Source organism: Saimiri boliviensis, chromosome 19 (genome assembly GCF_048565385.1).
Source record: "Saimiri boliviensis isolate mSaiBol1 chromosome 19, mSaiBol1.pri, whole genome shotgun sequence".
Classification (NCBI taxonomy): Eukaryota; Metazoa; Chordata; class Mammalia; order Primates; family Cebidae; genus Saimiri; species Saimiri boliviensis.
The window spans coordinates 35,239,049-35,258,547 of record NC_133467.1 but is presented as its reverse complement, the minus strand read 5'-3'; the positions used below and the strand labels follow the sequence as shown (position 1 = coordinate 35,258,547).

General features: G+C 41.1%; 1 protein-coding gene across 3 annotated transcripts in view; it reads right to left on the bottom strand.

The window, feature by feature from the left end:
- ASH1L (ASH1 like histone lysine methyltransferase) overlaps nucleotides 1-19,499 on the bottom strand; it is a 211,600-nt gene that overhangs the window by 162,005 nt on the left and 30,096 nt on the right. For all 3 annotated transcript variants that reach the window (XM_074389797.1, XM_074389796.1, XM_010348410.3), the window contains exon 2: nucleotides 1,056-1,574. In XM_074389797.1, the coding sequence (XP_074245898.1) occupies nucleotides 1,056-1,475 (420 nt within the window). In that variant the 5' untranslated portion in view covers nucleotides 1,476-1,574. The remainder of the gene's footprint in view (nucleotides 1-1,055; nucleotides 1,575-19,499) is intronic.

Below are 19,499 nucleotides of genomic sequence, written 5' to 3'. Positions count from 1 at the left end.
AGCTTTCGACATGTGTTAGTAAATCTTATCCTTTCAACCATCCTGGAAGGTAGGTAGTTTTAACATCTTTTGATCCTCAGTTCCTTCTCTGCTAATTTGTCCATAGTCTGTTAGTAAATAGGAAGGTAAGGTTCAAATCTACGTTTTCCAACTATTACAAATCCAATATTCTTTCCACTATGCCGTATTAGAAGCAACAATGGTCAGTATATCCCCATTTAAAACATTTTTCAGCTGGGTACAGTGATTCACGCCTATAATCCCAGCACTTTGGGAGGCAGAGGCATGCAGATCACCCGAGGTCAGGAGTTCGAGACCAGTATAGCCAACATGGTGAAACCTGTTTCTACTAAAAATACAAAATTAGCCAGGTGTGGTTGTGAGCGCCTGTAATCCCAGCTACTTGGGAGACTGAGGCAGAATAATTGCTTGAACTCAGGAGTTAAGAGGTTGCCGTGAGCTGAGATCATACCACTGCACTCCAGCCTGGATAACAAGAGCAAAACTCCATCTCAAAAAAAACGAAAATTTTCTTAATTTTACAAGTACTAATACATACATGGTTATGCTATTAACTTACATCTTTGACAAGCCTCAGGCTTATTTTAAAACTGACAAGCCAGGCATGGTAGCTCACGCCTGTAACGCCAGCACTTTGGGAGGCTGAGGCAGGTGGATCACGAGGTCAAGAGATCGAGACCATCCTGGTCAACATGGTGAAACCCCGTCTCTACTAAAAATACAAAAAATTAGCTGGGCATGGTGACGCGTGCCTGTAATCCCAGCTACTCAGGAGGCTGAGGCAGGAGAATTGCTTGAACCCAGGAGGCGGAGGTTGCGGTGAGTCGAGATCGCGCCATTGCACTCCAGTCTGGGCAACAAGAGCGAAACTCCGTCTCAAAAAAAAAAAAAAAAAGACTGACAAAACAAAGTATCTGGAAATAACACAGAAAAATTAAAATCAAACTACTGGGATATGTATGTAGGATAGATAAAAATTAACATGGAAATGAAAATATTGTCAATAACCACATATTGTTAGGATTTCTACTTACTCGTTTTGAAGGACAGTGTTCATTCTTTTCATCCGTCATCTTTCCACTTTTAAGTGCTTTCCTTGGATGCTTGATAGTTGTTTTTATGGCAGGTCGACATACATAGTTCTCCAGGTTCTTTGGAGGTTTTTTAGTTCTCTTGGCCTGGAGGCCAATTTTCAATTTCAAATTTCCCTCTGAAAAGTTTGTTTCTTTTACTGAAAACTGTTGCTGTGCATCAGTCAAACCATCATCTTTGCCAGCTTCGATGTTTCTTTCTCGATTCCGTTTACGAAGGTCCTCTTCTTCCTTTGTGTTTTTTTCTAGCTCTACTTCTCTCTTACTGACCAGTGTGCCAGTACTGATGGCAGAAGGACTCCTTCTTGAAAAACCTTCGGAATCAGAACCCAATCCTAACATAGCAGTATTTCTAGGGTCCATCACAAGCGTATGTTATTGCCAAGGAATCTTATGAAAATTTTACAGAACTGTGTTCCATAAAAAACTGGGATCTCCAAAACTTGAAACCAGCATCTTTCTCTGCAGAACAGACCATAACAAAAATTTATCAGAAAAGAGGAAATTATTGATCAACATGAATAATTGAGGTATAGGCGAAGACAAAAAGGAGGTCAACTACCCAAAAAAAAAAAAAAAAAAAAATCAGTTCAAATGTTAATTCAAAATAGATTTAAATCCATTTACTTATATAAAAAAATTTTTTAATTCAGAGTAAGTTTATCATTCTACAGATTACGTAGACAAGCTATAGCCGTATGGTGCAAATCACCAAGAACCACCAAGAAGCTTCTGCAACTTACGGTCAAACAAACATTGCCTAAAATAAAAATAACTTCATGTATTTTCAAACTCCTCAGTTTTAAAAGAATATATTCTCTACACTTCTGCTGAAGTACACTTTTACTTCCTACAGTTTTACTGAAGGTAAAAAATCATGTTTTTTTGATACTCCATTGACTATGATGTAATTATTATACATTGCATGCCTGCATCAATATATCTCATTCCCCCATAAATATGTATACAAGCTATGTACCTATAAAAAAATTGTTTTTAAATTATCTCTTAGTCTGGTTTCAGTGTTCCAACCTTTTAGAGGAGATTATCAGGCTTTTTGAGGTTAGGACTCTCTTATTCAGAAACTTATTCAGGAATTATCTCTGTTGCCAGCATACAATTCAACTCTGAATTAATTCACCTGTCCATTCAAAAAACATTTCCAAACACCTATCATGTGCCAGTCATTGTGCTACACCGTGAAAATACAGTATTCCACAAAATGAACCCAGTTCCTAAATTTTAAAAGGTTTATACTCTAATGAGAAGGGCAAACATTAATAATTATACAAATGATTAATCACTTTTATTATAAGAACTTTAAAAGTCAAAAATTTATTTTTACAAGTTTTCCTAATGGCATATAGTTAGCATGTCAATTCTCCAAATACACAAAAAATGTTTTAAAACTAGTGTGCGACCAGGCGCAGTGGCACGTGCCTGTAGTCTCAGCTACTTGGGAGGCTGAGGTAGGAGGATCGCTTGAGCCCAGGAGTTCTGGGCTGTAGTGCGCTATGCCAATCGGGTGTCTGCACTAAGTTCCACATCAATATTGTGACCTCCTGGGAGCGGGGGACCACCAAGTTGCCTAAGAAGAAATGAACCGGCCCAGATCAGAAATGGAGCAGGTCAAAACTCCCATGCTGATCAGTAGTGGGATCTCATTTGTGAATAGCCACGGCACTCCAGCCTGGGCAACATAGCGAGACCTGATCTCTAAAAGAAAAATAATAATAATAATAAAATGAAAAATAAAACTAGTGCGGCAATTTATTATCTTACAATAGGTGATACATCTGAGAATCTCCACAAGGCACCTCCATTTTGAATATAAAGAGTCTCAGGGCCGGGCACGGTGGCTCACGCCTGTAATCCCAGCACTTTGGGAGGCCAAGGTGGTTGGATCACGAGGTCAAGAGATTGAGATCATCCTGGTCAACATAGTGAAACCCCGTCTCTACTAAAAATACAAAAAAATAGCTGGGCATGGTGGTGCATGCCTGTAATCCCAGCTACTCAGGAGGCTGAGGCAGGAGAATTGCCTGAACCCAGGAGGCGGAGGTTGCGGTGAGCCGAGATCGCGCCATTGCACTCCAGCCTAGGCAACAAGAGCAAAAAACTCCATCTCTGGCTGGGCGCGGTGGCTCAAGCCTGTAATCCCAGCACTTTGGGAGGCGAGGTGGGTGGATCACGAGGTCAAGAGATCGAGACCATCCTGGTCAACATGGTAAAACCCCATCTCTACTAAAAATACAAAAAAATAGCTGGGCATGGTGGTGCATGCCTGTAATCCCAGCTACTCAGGAGGGTGAGGCAGGAGAATTGCTTGAACCCAGGAGGCGGAGGTTGCGGTGAGCCGAGATCGCGCCACTGCACTCCAGCCTGGGTAACAAGAGAGAAACTCCGTCTCAAAAAAAAAAAAAGAGCCTCAGGAAACCAGACTACCATATAACCATAAGGGAGACTAGTGAAATTTTTGTTTGTTTGTTTTGAAATGGAGTCACGCTTTGTCTCCCAGGCTGGAGTGCAGTGGCACCATGTTGACTCACTGCAACCTCCATCTCCTGGGTTCAAGACATTCTCCTCCTTCAGCCTCCAGAGTAGCTGGGATTACAGGCGCATGCCACAACACTCAGCTAATTTTTGTTTTTTTAAGTAGAGACAGGGTTTTGCCATGTTGGCCAGGCTGGTCTCAACTACTGATCTCAGGTAATCCACCCGCCCTGGCCTCCCAAAGTGCTTGGATTACAGGTGTGAGCCACTGTGCCCTGCCAGAGACTAGTGAACATATTAATAAAACCAAAATAAAACAAGTCAGTATTCTTTTATTTTTTTTTTTTTTTGAGATGGAGTATCACTCTTGTTACCCAGGCTGGAGTGCAATGGCACGATCTCGGCTCACCGCAACCTCCGCCTCCTGGGTTCAGGCAATTCTCCTGCCTCAGCCTCCTGAGTAGCTGGGATTACAGGCACGTACCACCATGCCCAGCTAATTTTTTGTATTTTTAGTAGAGACGGGGTTTCACCATGTTGATTAGGATGGTCTCAATCTCTCGACCTCGTGATCCAACTGCCTCTGCCTCCCAAAGTGCTGGGATTACAGGCTTGAGCCACCACGCCCGGCAAGTCAGTATTCTTGAAGACTGACAGACCAGTCTTCATGTCAAGCATATGTCTAACTCAAGATCTAGGACTAGCATCTGGAAAAAGGACATCTTATCCCTTAGAAAGTTCCTTTTATGAAGCAGAATATTTTGAACTATGTGCCCTGAGACTTTTCATTCCAACTTGGCCAGGTACGGTGGCTCACACCTATAATCCCAGTACTTTCAGGGGCTGAGAAAGTGGACTCTTTCACACAGGTGGACTCTTTGAGCCCAAGAGTTTGAGACCACTGGGCAACATGGAAAAATCCTGTTTCCACAAAAAAAATACAAAGATTAGCAGGGTGTGGCAGCACACAGCTGTAGTCCCAGCTACTCAGGAGACTGACATGGGAAGATCACTTGAGCCTTGAAGGTCAAGGCTACATGTGATCATGCCACTTGCACTCAAGCCTGGGCAGCAGAGCAAGACCCTGTCTCAGGGGTGGGGGAAATAGTTGCCTTACAATTTCTACAAGGATTGTAAGTAAAATACTTCACCCAATGACTTGCACATAATGAGGTGCCAGCCAGGTGTGGTGGCTCATGCCTGTAATCCCAGCACTTTGCGGGGCAGAGGCAGAGGCAGATGGATCACTTAAGGTCAAGAGTTCAAGACCAGTCTGTTCAATATGTCAAAACCCTGTCTCTACTAAAAATACTAAAATCAGAGGGGTGTGGTAACAGGCGCCTGTAATCCCAGCTGCTCAGGAGGCTGTGGGATGACAATCACTTGGGAGGTGGAAGTTGCAGTGAGCCAAAATCATGCCACTGCACTCCAGCCTGGGTGACAGAGCAAGAAAAAAAAAAGGTACCAATAATTTAGCAATAAGAGGAACAGCAGCAGTGTTTTAAGTACTCAACAAATACTAGCCAACTGGATAACTCCTTAGCTTGTTACTGCTCCATTGAATCATATAAACAACTGGAAACTAATCTTCCAATCACTTCACTCTGATGACTCTTATTGTGTATCACTTCATATATTAACATTTCACAATTGCATTCGAGGATTTTTAATAATCTCGCTCTCCTCTGTTGAAACTTGTCTTTAATTCCCAACAAACACCCACTATGGTTTAGTCAACTCAGTTTTCTTTACTCTCCCTAACAAATCATGTTCATTTTTGCTTATGCGTCATATAAACATACAAACTCTCTCTTTATAGGTACAAAGTCAGCTGCGCACAGTGGCTCATCCTACAATCCCAGCACTTTGGGAGACTAAAGTGGGAAGATCACTTGAGCTCAGGAGTTCAAAATCAGCCTGGGTAACATAGTGAGACCTCATCTCTACAAAAATTAAATAATTAGCCAGGTGTCTGGTGTTGCATCCCTATAGTCCCAGCTACTCAGGAGGCTGAGATGGGAAGATGGCTTGAGCCCAGGAGGTTGAGGTTACATTAAGCCATGATTGCACCGCTACACTCTAGCACGGGCAGCAGAGCAAGACCCTGTCATATATATATATATATATATATATATATATATATACATACATACACATATACATATACAGGTATTGATCGACTTACGACCTATGCAACTTACGACCATTCGACTTTACAACCACAACCGCTAGCCACGACTGCTCCGCGTCTGGTAGCACAAATGTTGCCCAGCTGGGCATACGACAGTGCGGACCAGCTTCTGGCAGCACTACAATCTCTGCGTGCACCATTTCAACTGTACATGTAGCCTACTCAACTTACGACCAAATCGTGTTACGACGGGTCCGTGGTCCCGACTGTGGTCCTAAGTCGAGCACTAGCTGTATATATATAAAATTAGGAAAGTGGGGGGGGGGAAATAAATAATAAAATGTGTACAAAAAGTAATTAAAATAACTCGTGTTTCATAAAAATAAATAAAAAATAATTTTAAAAGTACAAATCCTGGCTGGGCACAGTGGCTCACACCTGTATTACCAGCAATTTGGAAGGCTAAGATGGGAGGATCACTTGAGCTTGAGTTTGAGACCAGTCTAGGAAACATAGCAAGACCCTGTCTCTACAAAAAATCAAAACATTAGCCCAGTGTGGTAGTGCACGCCTATAGTCACAGCTGCTCAAGGGAATGAGGCAAAGAGATGGCCTGAGCCTATGAGATCGAGGCTGCAGTGAACCATGTTCATGCCAATGGACACCAGCCTAGTTACAGAGCGAGACTCACAAAAAACTAAAATTTTTGAGACAGGGTCTCGCTCTGTAGCCGGGCATGGTGGCTCACGCCTGTAGTCCCAGCTACTTGGGAGGCTGAGGCAGGAGACTCACTTGAACCCAGGAGGTGTAGGCTGCAGTGAGCTGAGATCGCACCACTGCACTCCAGCCTGGGTGACAGAGGAAAACTCGTCTCAAAAAAAAAAAAAAAAAAAAAAGGAGTAAATTAAATAAACTCTCTCAAAAAAATGAAGAGTAGAAAGTCCTATCTTCTCCGTGATGGGCTCACAATCCTGAAATCCAAAAAACTCTGGAATCCAAGTTTTTTTCAAAACCTAGTGATAAAACTTGACATGGACCCATTTTAGTCTTAATTACCATAACTTCTGTGAATAATGATAAATTACAATGCAAAAGTATTAATGGGCTTAAGGGATGCTACTACTCCCAAAAACCACAGTGCCAGTTCACATAATCCACATTTCTGAAAGCAAAAAAAAAGGGGGGGGGGGGGGCGGGGGGAGGAAAACATTTGTAACACATGCAGAGAATTTAAAATATATATATATATAAAACAGCACCAAACGTTTTGGATAATGGATTCTGGTCCTAAGTTCTCAGATCTATATTTAAGCTTGCACTGACCTTATCCATCCCTGAATATTTATGATCCATATAAGATCACAATTAGGGCAATTAACTTTTTTTCTTGTTCTATATTTGTCAGCTATACCCCTCAACAGATTAAGTCCTTCCTCAGTATCAGCAGGGACTGGTTCCAGGACCCCACCTCCCATTCCACCCTCTCAGATACCAAAATCTGAGGATGCTCAAGTCGCTTATATAAAATGGTGTAGTATTTGCATACAGCCTACACACATTCTCCTGTATACTTGAAATCATCTCTGGATTACTTATAATACCTAACATAATGAAAATGATATATAGTTATTACATTGTATTTTTAAATTTTGTATTATTTTTTATTGTATTATTATTTAAAATTTTTTTCTAATATTTTTCATCCGCAGTTGGTTGAATCTGTGGGTGCGGAACCACAGATAAGGAAGACCAACTGTATAATTAAAATATAAGCTTCATGAGGGTAGGAACCTCTTCTGGCTGGCTCACCACTGTATCCCCAGCACCTGAAACAATGAATAGCACAAATTTTAGTACCCAATAAATAGCTGAATAAATTAATGAGTGAATTTTACGGTCCCTACAGCTTCTAATACAATAATTGGCATGTAGCAAATGTCTTTTTCTTCCTGTTTTACATAATTTTATCTTGTCTTAAAATGAGAAATCTATACACAAGTTTTTTTAATACATTGATTATATTTCATATAGGTGGTTTTCTGTAAATTTAGTAAAATATCCTAATTTCACCAGTAACATAAACCATATTTTATACATCTTCTGTCTCTGTACCATCAAAGCTGGTCTAAGAAAAACAATCATGTTCAATCATCTCACTTTATATTCCTGACCACTAACTTTGAGTGGATCCTTGGTGCTGCCAATACACTTCCCTAACCCAATCACTTTAATAACTGTCCTAGAAAACTATTTTATCCCATCTCTCCTTTCTTCATTCTCCCTAACGTTGCTTCTTATCTGATCACAGCAGTAGTCAGATAGGAAGCAGTAACAACCAGAAGAAAATTGCCACAAGTGCCCACCACATATCTACCTACCTTCCTACCTGTGCCTGTTCCTATAGATTCTGCCTGCCTTCCTGTCACAATATATAAACAATCTCTTCTTTTCAACTCTTCATTTAGGCAACTATCTCTTTTCCCTCTCACATCATCCATTTCTCATATTTCCTCTGAATAATGCCAATATGCCTAAAAATAAAAACATACTACAGTATCTCTCATGGAAGAAAATTCCTCTTGACTGGGTGCAGTGGCTCACACCTCTAATCTCAACACTTTGAGAGTCCAAAGTGGGTGATCACTTGAGGTCAGGAGTTCGAGACCAGCCTGGCCAACATGGTGAAACGCTGTCTCTACCAAAAATATAAAAAATTAGCCGGGTGTGGTGGTACACACCTAAAATCCCAGCTACTTGGGAGGCTGAGGCAGGAGAATTGCTTGAACCAGGGAGGCAGAGGTTGCAGTGAGCCAAGACTGTGCCATTGCACTCCAGCCTTGGTGACAGAGTGAGACTCCATCTCAGGGGAAAAAGGAAAAAAAAAAAAGGTCTTCTTGTCCACCATCTTCCCATTTCTCTGTTCCTCTTCACAATAAACTTGTTAGAATTGTCTGTTCTCCCTGACTTCCAATCGTCACTTTTTTTCTCTCTCTTGAACATACTGATCATACTTTCTTTCACTGCCACCCCTCCATAAAAACTGATAATCAAGGAAATCAAAACTTCTACATTGATAATTAGATCAGTTTCAGTCCTCTCATCTTACTTGACCTATCAACAGAATTTGGCACAGCTAAACAGCTCCCTCACTACTTCACTTGACTTACAGAATTTCTTTTTTTTTTTTTTTGAGTCAAGGTCTCTGTCACCCTGGCTAGAGTACACTGGCACAATCATAACTCACTGCAGGCCTCAAAATCCTGGGCTTAAATGATTCTGCTGCCTCAGACCCCAAGTAGCTATTCCAAGTAGCTAGAATTACAGGCATGTGCCACCACCCCCAATTTTTTTTCACTGTTTGAGACAGGGTCTCACTAGGTTTCCCCGGCTGGTCTTGAAGTCCTGGCCTCAAGCGATCTTCCGACCTCAGACTCCTGAGTAGCTGGGATGACAAGCACAAGCCACCATGCCCAGCTCTGGGATGCCTCTCAATTGTTCTTCCTCACTAGCTAGTCACCCTCAGTCTCCTTTGCAGGTTCTTTCCTGTCTCAATGACCTTTAAATACAAGAGTGACGTGGGGTACCTGGACCTCTTCCTTTTTCTATTTACATGCAGTTCCTAAATGACCAGATACAGTCTTACAGCTTTAAATCTCATCTAATATTGATGATTCACAAATTTCTATCTTCAGAAAGAGACTAGCTGACAGCTCTTTCTGGAATTTCAGATTCACATATCTAAATGGTTGACACACTGACTAGATGTGTAATAAATAGGCGCTTAACATGTTTAAAATCAATTTATCTTTGCCCACTGCCCCAAATCTATTCTCCCTACAGGTTTCATTTCAATATATGGTCATTCCAATCAGAAATATTTAGGCCAAAATTCTCCACCCATTCTTAACTGCTTTTTCTCTTAAATCCCTCACGTCCATTTGGTCAGCAAAGTTTGTCAGCTTTACCCTCAAAATTTATGCAGAATCTAACTAGTTCTCATTACTTTCACAGCTATCAGATCAAAGTGATGATAAATATGTGAATGGATTATTTCGATAGGCTTTAAAAAAAGAGAGAGAGAGATTTATTTAAAGGAATCGCTCACATGATTATGGAAGCCGGCCAGTCCCAAAATCTGCAAGGTGGGTCAGCAGCAGGCTGGAGACCCAGAAAGAAACCAATGTTTTCACTCAAGCCTAAAGGCCATCTGCTGGCAGACTTGCCTCTCACCGAGAAGAGGTCAATCTTTGGTTCTATTAATGCCTTCAGTTGAATGGACGAAGTTCCTACCCAACGTTATGGAGGGTGATCTGCTTAACTCAAAGTCCATTGATTTACTGATTTTTTAATATTTATCTAATTCAGCGGTACATGTGCAGATCTGTTATATAGGTAAACTTGTGTCATGGGGGCTTCTTTCATCACCCAGGTACTAAGCCTAGTACCCACTGGTTTTCTTTCCTGATCCTCTCCCACTTCCCACTCTCCACCCTCTAATAGGCCCCAGTGTGTGCTGTTTCCCTCTTTGTGTCCATGTGTTATCATCAATTAGCTCCCATTTATAAGCAAGAACATGCAGTATTTGGTTTTCTGTTCCTGCATTAGTTTGCCAAAGATAATGGTGTCCACTCCATCCATGATCCTGCGAAGGACACAATCTCATTGTTTTTGTGGCTCCATAATATTCTGTGGTGTAGATGTACTACATTTTTAAATCCAGTCTATCACTGGTGGGGGCATGTAGGTTAACCCAATGTCTTTGCTATCATGAATAGTGCTGCAATGAACATATACGTGCATGTGTCTCTGTGATTTATATTCCTGTGGGTATATACCCAGTAATGGGATTGCTGAGTCAAGGTATTTCTGTTTTTAGGTCTTTGAGGAATGACCACGATATCTTCCACAATGGCTGAACTAATTTACACACTCCCATCAACAGTGTATAAGCACTCCTTTTTCTCTGCAACCTCGCCAGCATCTGTTATTTTTTTTCCTTTTTAATAGTATCCATTCTGAATGGCCTGAGATGGTATCTCATTGTGGTTTTGATTTGTATTTCCTGAATTATCAGTGATGCTGAGCTTTTTATCATGATTTTTGGCTGCATATACGCCTTCTTTTGAGAAGTTTCTGTTCATGTCCTTTACCTTTTTTTTTTTTTTTTTTTTTTTTTTTTTTTTTTTTTTTTGACAGAGTTCGCTCTTGTTGCTCAAGCTGGAGTGCAATGGCGCGATCTCGGCTCACCGCAACCTCCGCCTCCTGGGTTCAGGCAGTTCTCCTGCCTCAGCCTCCTGAGTAGCTGGGATTACAGGCACGCGCCACCATGCCCAGCTAATTTTTTGTATTTTTAGTAGAGACGGGGTTTCACCACATTGACCAGGATGGTCTCGATCTCTTGACCTCGTGATCTGCCCGCCTTGGCATCCCAAAGTGCTGGGATTACAGGCGTGAGCCACCACGCCCGGCCCCTTTACCCACTTTTTAATGGGGTTTTCTTTTCTCGTAAATTTGCTTAAGTTCCTTACAGATGCTGATTATTAGACCTTTGTCAGATGCACAGCTTGGAAAATGCAACATGCTTCTAACTGGTTCCTTGCTTCAACCCTCATAACCCTTCCAGTCTTCTCAATTCCGCAGCAGGGTAATCCTTTCAAAGCCTGAGTCAGATCATGTCACTCCTCTGCTCAAAACGCTTTCTCATAGGCTTCCTAGCTCTCTCAAAGCCAAAATTTTTACAATGGTCTAAAGATCCAATTTAATTTGTCCTAAAGTCTTCTCTACCTCTCTTCCATCTCCTACCAGTCTCCTTACTTAGTTCCAAGAAGGAGATATAAAAGTCTCCCCCGTGTCTCAAATACAACAAAAATACTCTTTACCTTGGGACCTTTTGCACTTACCATTCTGCTTGATAGAACGCCCTTCCCCCAGATAATTCCATATCTTGCTCTTTCACTTCCTTCATATCTTTGCCTAAATGTAATTTTATACAAGAAGCATTCCCTAAAAAAACACCTATCCCACCACTACCCTCTTCTCACACTTAGTATCCTGTTTTATTTTATTCTCATATTCTTCTTACTACCTGGTGTATAATGTATTTATTTGTTGTCTATATCTTTCCATTGAAATTTGAACTCTACCAGAAAATAGACTTTTGTCAGTTTGCTTCACTGCTATATCCCAGCATGTAGAACAGTAGCTGGCATATTGTAGGTGTTCAATAAATAGTTGTTGAATTAATTCCCTGACTTATGTGGGTTATATTTTACTGGCTTCAAATTGTCCCCTGTCTACGCCAGGCACAGTGGCTCACACCTGTAATTCTCCTTTGGAAGCCCAAGGTGGGCAGATGTCAAGAGTCTGAGACCAGCCTGGTCAACATGGTCAAACTCCGTCTCCACTAAAAAAAAATAAAAAAATTAGCTGGGCCTGGTGGCACGCTCCTTTAATCTCAGCTACACAGGAGGATGAGGCAGGAGAATCGTTTGAACACAAGAGGCAAAAGCTGCAGTGAGCCAAGATTATGCCACTGCAAACCAGCCTGAGCAACAGAGCAAGACTCCATCTTGGAAAAAATAAAATTAAAAAATTAGGCCGGGCGCGGTGGCTCAAGCCTGTAATCCCAGCACTTTGGGAGGCCGAGGTGGGTGGATTACGAGGTCGAGAGATCGAGACCATCCTGGTCAACGTGGTGAAACCCCGTCTCTACTAAAAATACAAAAAATTAGCTGGGCATGGTGGCGCGTGCCTGTAGTCCCAGCTACTCAGGAGGCTGAGGCAGAAGAATTGCTTGAACCCAGGAGGCGGAGGTTGCGGTGAGCCGAGATCGTGCCATTGCACTCCAGCCTGGGTAACAAGAGCGACACTCTGTCTCCAAAAAAAAAAAAAAAAAAAAAAAATTAGCAGGGCATAGTGGTATGCGCCTATCATCCCTGCTACCCAGGAGGCTGAGGTGGGAGGATCACCTGAGCCTAGAAGGTTGAGGCTGCAGTGAGCCATGACCACAGCATTGTGTTCCAGCCTGGGCAATCAAACAATAACCCCTGTGTGGTGGCACATACACCTGTAGTCCTAGCTACTCCAGAGGCACTCCAGCCTAGGCAACAGAGTGACTCTGTCTCAATCAACATTTTAAAAATAGCTGGGTGTGGTGGGACACACCTGTAGGCCTAGCTACTCTGGAGGCTGAGATGGAGAATAACTTGAGCCCAAGAGTTCAAGACTGGAGTGAGCTAGAATTGAGCCACTGCTCTCCAGTCTGGGCAATAAAGAGAGAGCCCATTTCAAAAATTATATGTAACAAAAAACTCGCAAAATTTTACAATTTGCAAAGAAGAAAATTGCTTTTATATTCATTACAAACGCGTATTTAAAATTTTCCCAAGCATTTGTTTTTTGTAATGAAAGAATTCCATGTCCTAATATGTATAACTGCAAATTTTATATGTATAAATTCAGAATTTCAGCATTTTTCCAAAGAATTCATTTTTTATCTGCACTTAATTCCCTTTCAAAACATTACAGAGAGAAAGGTTTGAGAAAAACATGATTCTCATTTTAAAAATGAAAACAAAAAAAATAATCCAAGTGACATATATTACTACATAAATAAGAGTACCAATAAATTGAAAACATTGATTCCCCCCACCTAAAAATGTGTATGAAAAGAGAGAAATACTATATTTCCCTAATATGATCAAGGAGAAAAATGAGCAGTATGTTTATAGGCATATTTTGAGTATCCACTTAGGCAGTAAAACTGGAAAATCATGATTGGCAAACCCTACATGCCAAATTTAAGTGTTTCTAGTCAAGATAAACCCAAATTCTGAGGATACTTCACAAGAGAGTGCTTTTTATCTGCTGAATGTAAGCTGCTTGAAAAGCAATCCCTACAGCAGCTGCCAGAATGCTGTTTTTTGAACTTTCAAAGCAATGTTCTTTGTGAATATCATTCTTTCAGCTTTTGGAAAAATATGTAAACAATCCAGGTTTTTCAACCAGGGGCAAGGATGCCATGTTCTTATACAGCCTATTCTGGTTCCTACTATAATATATTCAACTTAAAATATATTTCCAAGGAAAAACACAGAACTAAGACCACTAGAATCTCTTTGCTCAAAAAGGCAAATTCAATATTGATCTCACATGCAATTTTGGGATTTATGTTTTCATATCTCTGGAACAATGTGGAAAGGTCTGGTCCAAATTCAAAGGAAACTAATATTGTACCTACAGCATTAAATACTTTTGCAGAAATCATTACAGCACTACGTAAATTCTTTAAAAAATTACTAATTATATTTTTTAAAGTACTAATTAGATAAATAGAACATATGCATTGCATAAACACAAATATAATCTAACCATATGTTAAAAATTACCTATAAATTTACAAATACATATTCTCTATAAAATAAAGACCTCTATCCACCCCCACACCTGCCATTCCAGTCCCACATCCAAGTAACAAACAGTGGATATGATAAAAATTAATACACTGCTATCAATATAGTGGTCTGGGCTAGGTGTGGTGGCTCACACCTATAATTCCGGCACTTTGGGAGGCTGGGGCGAACATATTCTCCTGAGGTCAGGAGTTCAAGACCAGCCAATATGGTGAAACCCCATCTATACTAAAAACATAAAAATTGGCTGGGCATGGTGGCAGGTGCCTGTCATCCCAGCTACTCAAGAGGCTAAGGCAGGAGGTAGGAGAATCGCTTGAACCCAGGAGGCAAAGGTTGCAGTGCACCAAGATTGTGCCATTGCACTCTAGCCTGGACAACAGAGCAAGAATCCATCTAAAAAAAAAAAAAAAAATACACACACACACACACACACACACACACACACACATATATATAGTGGGGGAGGAAGAGAGGGAGGGAGGGAGGGAGAGAGGGGGAGGGAGGGGGGAGGGAGAGGAAGGCGGAGGGGGGAGAGAGAGAGAGAGAGAGAGAGAGGAGAGAAGGGTGGTGGTTGGCGATCTGCTCTCAGATACAGAACTACTCTGGAAAACAACTATGTTTGGAAATCATTTTATATGTAAATACTCAGTCTATTTTCAGGGGCAGAAAGGGAATAGGCATGCTTTGATGGAACACTATTCAGCAGAACAATACAAAATCAACCAAAATTTTTAAGTACTACAAATGAGTCCATACAGTGAATTTAGCATCAGTAAAATTAATAAAATACTTACTGAGTTATTAATATGTACAAAGCTCTATGCCAAATGTTTTACATATATTGCCTCATTTAAGGCTCACAATCATCATGTGGTAGTTACTATTATTATTCCCTTTTAAAAGACAGGCTAATGGCCAATAAAAGGCAGAGCCAAGTGTGTTTGGTTCCTCTTAACCACTACGCTTTACTGCTTCCCAAAGATCATCTTTAAGCTGACTCACACCTGTAATCCCAGCACTTTGGGAGGCAGAAGCAGGTGGTCCACAAGGTCAAGAGTTCCAGACCAGCCTGGCCAATATGGTGAAACCTTATCTCTACTTTAAAAAAAAAAAGAAACAAAGAAAGAAATACAAAAATTAGCTGAGTGTGGTGGTGTGCACACCTGTAGTCCGGGCTACTCGGGAGGCTGAGGCAAAAGAATGAACCTGGGAGGCAGACGCTGCAGTGAGCTGAGATTGAGATCGTGCCACTTTACTTCACCCTGGACGATAAAGCTAGACTCCGCCTCAAAAGAAAATCACCTTTAGTTTCCATCTTACAATTCCTCTCTGCTACATTTGGCTACATTTGAAATTCTTGGTTTCTACTATACGGTCTACTGGCTCTCCCACCACCTCTCTAACCTTTTCATCATTTCCTTTATGGACTCATCATTCTTAATCTATCCCTTCATTCATTCAACAAATGTTCCTAAGAGTCTCAAAATATGTTTTGAGAAATGTGACACACACTCTTAGACACAGTTCTGAGTAATACAAATATGGTCCTTGGTCTTATGAACTTTAAGCACTTTCTTTCTTTTTTTCATTTATTTATTTAGAGAGTTCCCAGCTACTTGGAAGGCTGAGGTGGGAGGACTGCTTGAGCCCAGAAGGTCAAGGGTGTACTGAGCCATGGTGGTGCCACTGCACTCCAGGCTGGAAACAGACTGAGATCCAATCTCAAACAAAAAAAACCAAAAACAAAAACTGAAATCCAAAAAGAAGGTATTAAAAGGCTCTGAGTAGGTCAGTAACAAGATACAAGCTTACATTTTGAGAAATATCTCCATTTGCTGTGAAAGGATGATTATTAGAAAGAGAGCAAAAGCTGATTCTGGAATACCAGTCATAATATTAGCATACTGTATTAGGATAGTAACATTAGAAACAGAGAAAAACAGATGGATTTAAGAGACAAGTTAGAGGTTTGTCAGTATAGTGTGAGAGAGGAGGAAAAACTGAAGACTTGAGCAAATGGTAAATGGCATGGTGGTACCGCTTAGAGACTCATTCAACAAATATTTACTGCGTTATATATCAAGAACTGGAGATACAACTGTGCAAAACACAGACAAAAACCCTTGCTTCATGGGGCCGATATTCTAGAAGCATGCCAGGATGGGAAAGAAAGAGAAGATCAAATGGTTCAGGAATAAGTACATTAAATTTTAGGTATCTGTGAAATATGGATAGTCAAACAGAGAGCTGAAAATATATGTATATAATATATACAGAGAAAAGCAGTGTAACAACATACAAATGAAATGAAAATGGAATTTTATTATTTTTAGCTTGGTAAGAAAATTTACTGATCTTGTGTGATAGAATATGTTAGGAAGAATAAGAAAAAAAAGAAAATTAATTGATCTTAAACAATGAAGAATATTTTTTTCTTTTTAGATACGTAAACCTATTTAAAATTCCCATGTTATAGATTAAACAGTGCAGGCAGATTGTTAGCTTAAAACAAGTATAATCTAACTTGTTTCATCTAAGGAATTTTTTTTTTAAGACTGGGTTTTGCTCTGTTGCCAACGCTGAAATGCAGTGACATCATCTTAGCTCACTGCAGCCTCGAACTCTGGAGCTCAAATGATTCTCCCACTTCAGTCTCCCATGTACCTAACAGAGGCAAGCAACCATGACTGGTCATCTGCAAGGAATTTTTGTTTACCTTTCTGATCTTTATTAAACATGGCTAGAGACTGTTTTATTTCTAAACATTACAATATTATTTCTCAACATTAAAAACCATTTATAGGCTGGGTGTGGTGGCTCATGCCTGTAATCCCAACACTTTGGTAGGCCAAGAAAAGAGGATGGCTTGAGCCCAGGAGCTTGAGGCTACAGTGAGCTAAGAAGATACCACTGGCCGGGCGCGGTGGCTCAAGCCTGTAATCCCAGCATTTTGGGAGGCCAAGGCGGGTGGATCACGACAAGAGATTGAGACCATCGTGGTCAACATGGTGAAACCTCGTCTCTACTAAAAATACAAAAAATTAGCTCGGCATGGTGGTGTGTGCCTGTAATCCCAGCTACTCACAAGGCTGAGGCAGGAGAATTGCCTGAACCCAGAAGGCGGAGGTTGCGGTGAGCCGAGATTGTGCCATTGCACTCCAGCCGGGGTAACAAGAGCAAAACTCCGTCTCAAAAAAAAGAAAAGAAAAGAAAAAGAAGATACCACTGCATTTCAGCCTTGGCAACAGGGCAAGATCCCACCTGTTAATTTTTTAAAAATTATAAATTAATGACACAAGATTCTATTTAAAAATTTATAGCAAATTAGGCAGAACACAGTGGCTCACACCTGTAATCCCAGCACTTTGGGAGCTCAAAGCAGGCCGATCGCCTGAGATCGGGGGTTCAAGACCAGCCTAACGAACGTGGAGAAACCCCATCTCTACTAAAAATACAAAATTAGCCAGGCATGTAGTACATGCCTATCATCCCAGCTATTCAAGAGGCTAAGGCAAGAGAATCACTTGAACCCAGAAGGCCAGGTTGCGGTGAACCAAGATCATGCCACTGCACCTTCCGCCTGGGCAACAAGAGCAAAACTCCATCACAAAAAAAAAAAAAAAAAAAAAATACTTATAGCACATTATTTATTTACATTTTTCTGGGGTTTCATGCTCTTTAAAATTTCCACAGATAACCATCATATTTCTTAGGATATAGCAAACTAGCTAAGTAATCACATACCCAGGAAATGGGGGGGGGGAGGGGATTCTAGTCAAGCCAAAATAAGTGTGAAGGTCTTGACATAGAAGCATTTTTGTTGTGTTTCAGAAACAGAATGGAGACCTTTGCCCAACCGTGCTTCCTGGAACTGAATGAGTACACAGACTAACAGAGGGCATGTAGGACTTACACACAGGGCCCTGTAAACTTAAAAAGACTTTAGCTTTTACTTTAAGATAGGAAGCCACCAAAATGGTTTTAAGAAATGACATGATCTTGGCCAGGCGCAGTGGCTCACGCCTGTAATCCCAGCACTTTGGGAGGCTGAGGCGGACGGATCCCAAGGTCAGAAGATCGAGACCATCCTGGCTAACATGGTGAAACCCCGTCTCTACTAAAAAATACAAAAATTAAGGCCGGGCGCGGTGGCTCAAGCCTGTAATCCCAGCACTTTGGGAGGCCGAGGCGGGTGGATCACGAGGTCGAGAGATCGAGACCATCCTGGTCAACATGGTGAAACCCCGTCTCTACTAAAAATACAAAAAATTAGCTGGGCATGGTGGCTCGTGCCTGTAATCCCAACTACTCAGGAGGCTGAGGCAGGAGAATTGCCTGAACCCAGGAGGCGGAGGTTGCAGTGAGCCGAGATCGCGCCATTGCACTCCAGCCTGGGTAACAAGAGCAAAACTCCGTCTCAAAAAAAAAAACAAAAAAACAAAAATTAGCTTGGCGTGGTAGCACATCTGTGTAGTCCCAGCTACTTGGGAGGCTGAGGCAGAAGAATTGCTTGAACCCAGGAGGTGGAGGTTGCACTGAGCTAAGATCGCACCACTGAACTCCAGTCTGGCGCCTGGCAAAAGAGCGAGACTCTGTCTCAGAAAAAAAAAAAAAAAAAAAAAAAAGAAATGACATGATCTGACTCTGGCCTTAAAGAGATCATCTGCTATTGAATACAGAGGACAGATTTTTAGTCTAATAACTTGTTATCATCCTTGACTCCTTCCTTTCTCTCAAACCCTACACATGCAGTCAGCAAAATCTGTCAGCTTTACCTTCAAAACACATGCAAGTCATGATTTCTCACTACTCAGCAGCTCCCATATATGAATTATTATGCTACATCTGTCAAAGTAGAACCCATGCTTTTAATACTTCTACGTAATGAGGGAGGCTAAGCCAGGAGGATTGCTTAAGCCCAGAAGTTCAAGGCTGCAATGAACTATGATTTCGCCACTGCACTCTAGCCTAGGTGACAGTGAGAACCAGTCTAAAAAATTTTTTTAATTTAAAAAAAAAAAAAAGAAAAGAAATTCAACACAAAAGGGCCATTATTTAACAAATGTTATCAAACCCACAGAAGTCAAAACTCCCTGAAATATGCCTGCAGTGCATTTGCTGCCTAGAGCTTAAAGCTGATAGGTTTTAAGAGTAAGAGGTAATTTCCAGGGATTAAATATTACAATGATTATATCTGAAAACCAAAAGCTTAGGCATTATTCACCCACTGAAATGAATTTAAAGAAACAAACAAGTAGAGTATTTGGGTATCTTGGCAGTGTTTTTCAAATTCCACTAACATTTATCTACCTTAGTCCTACTAGGTGCCATATGCTATGCTTAAGCGGT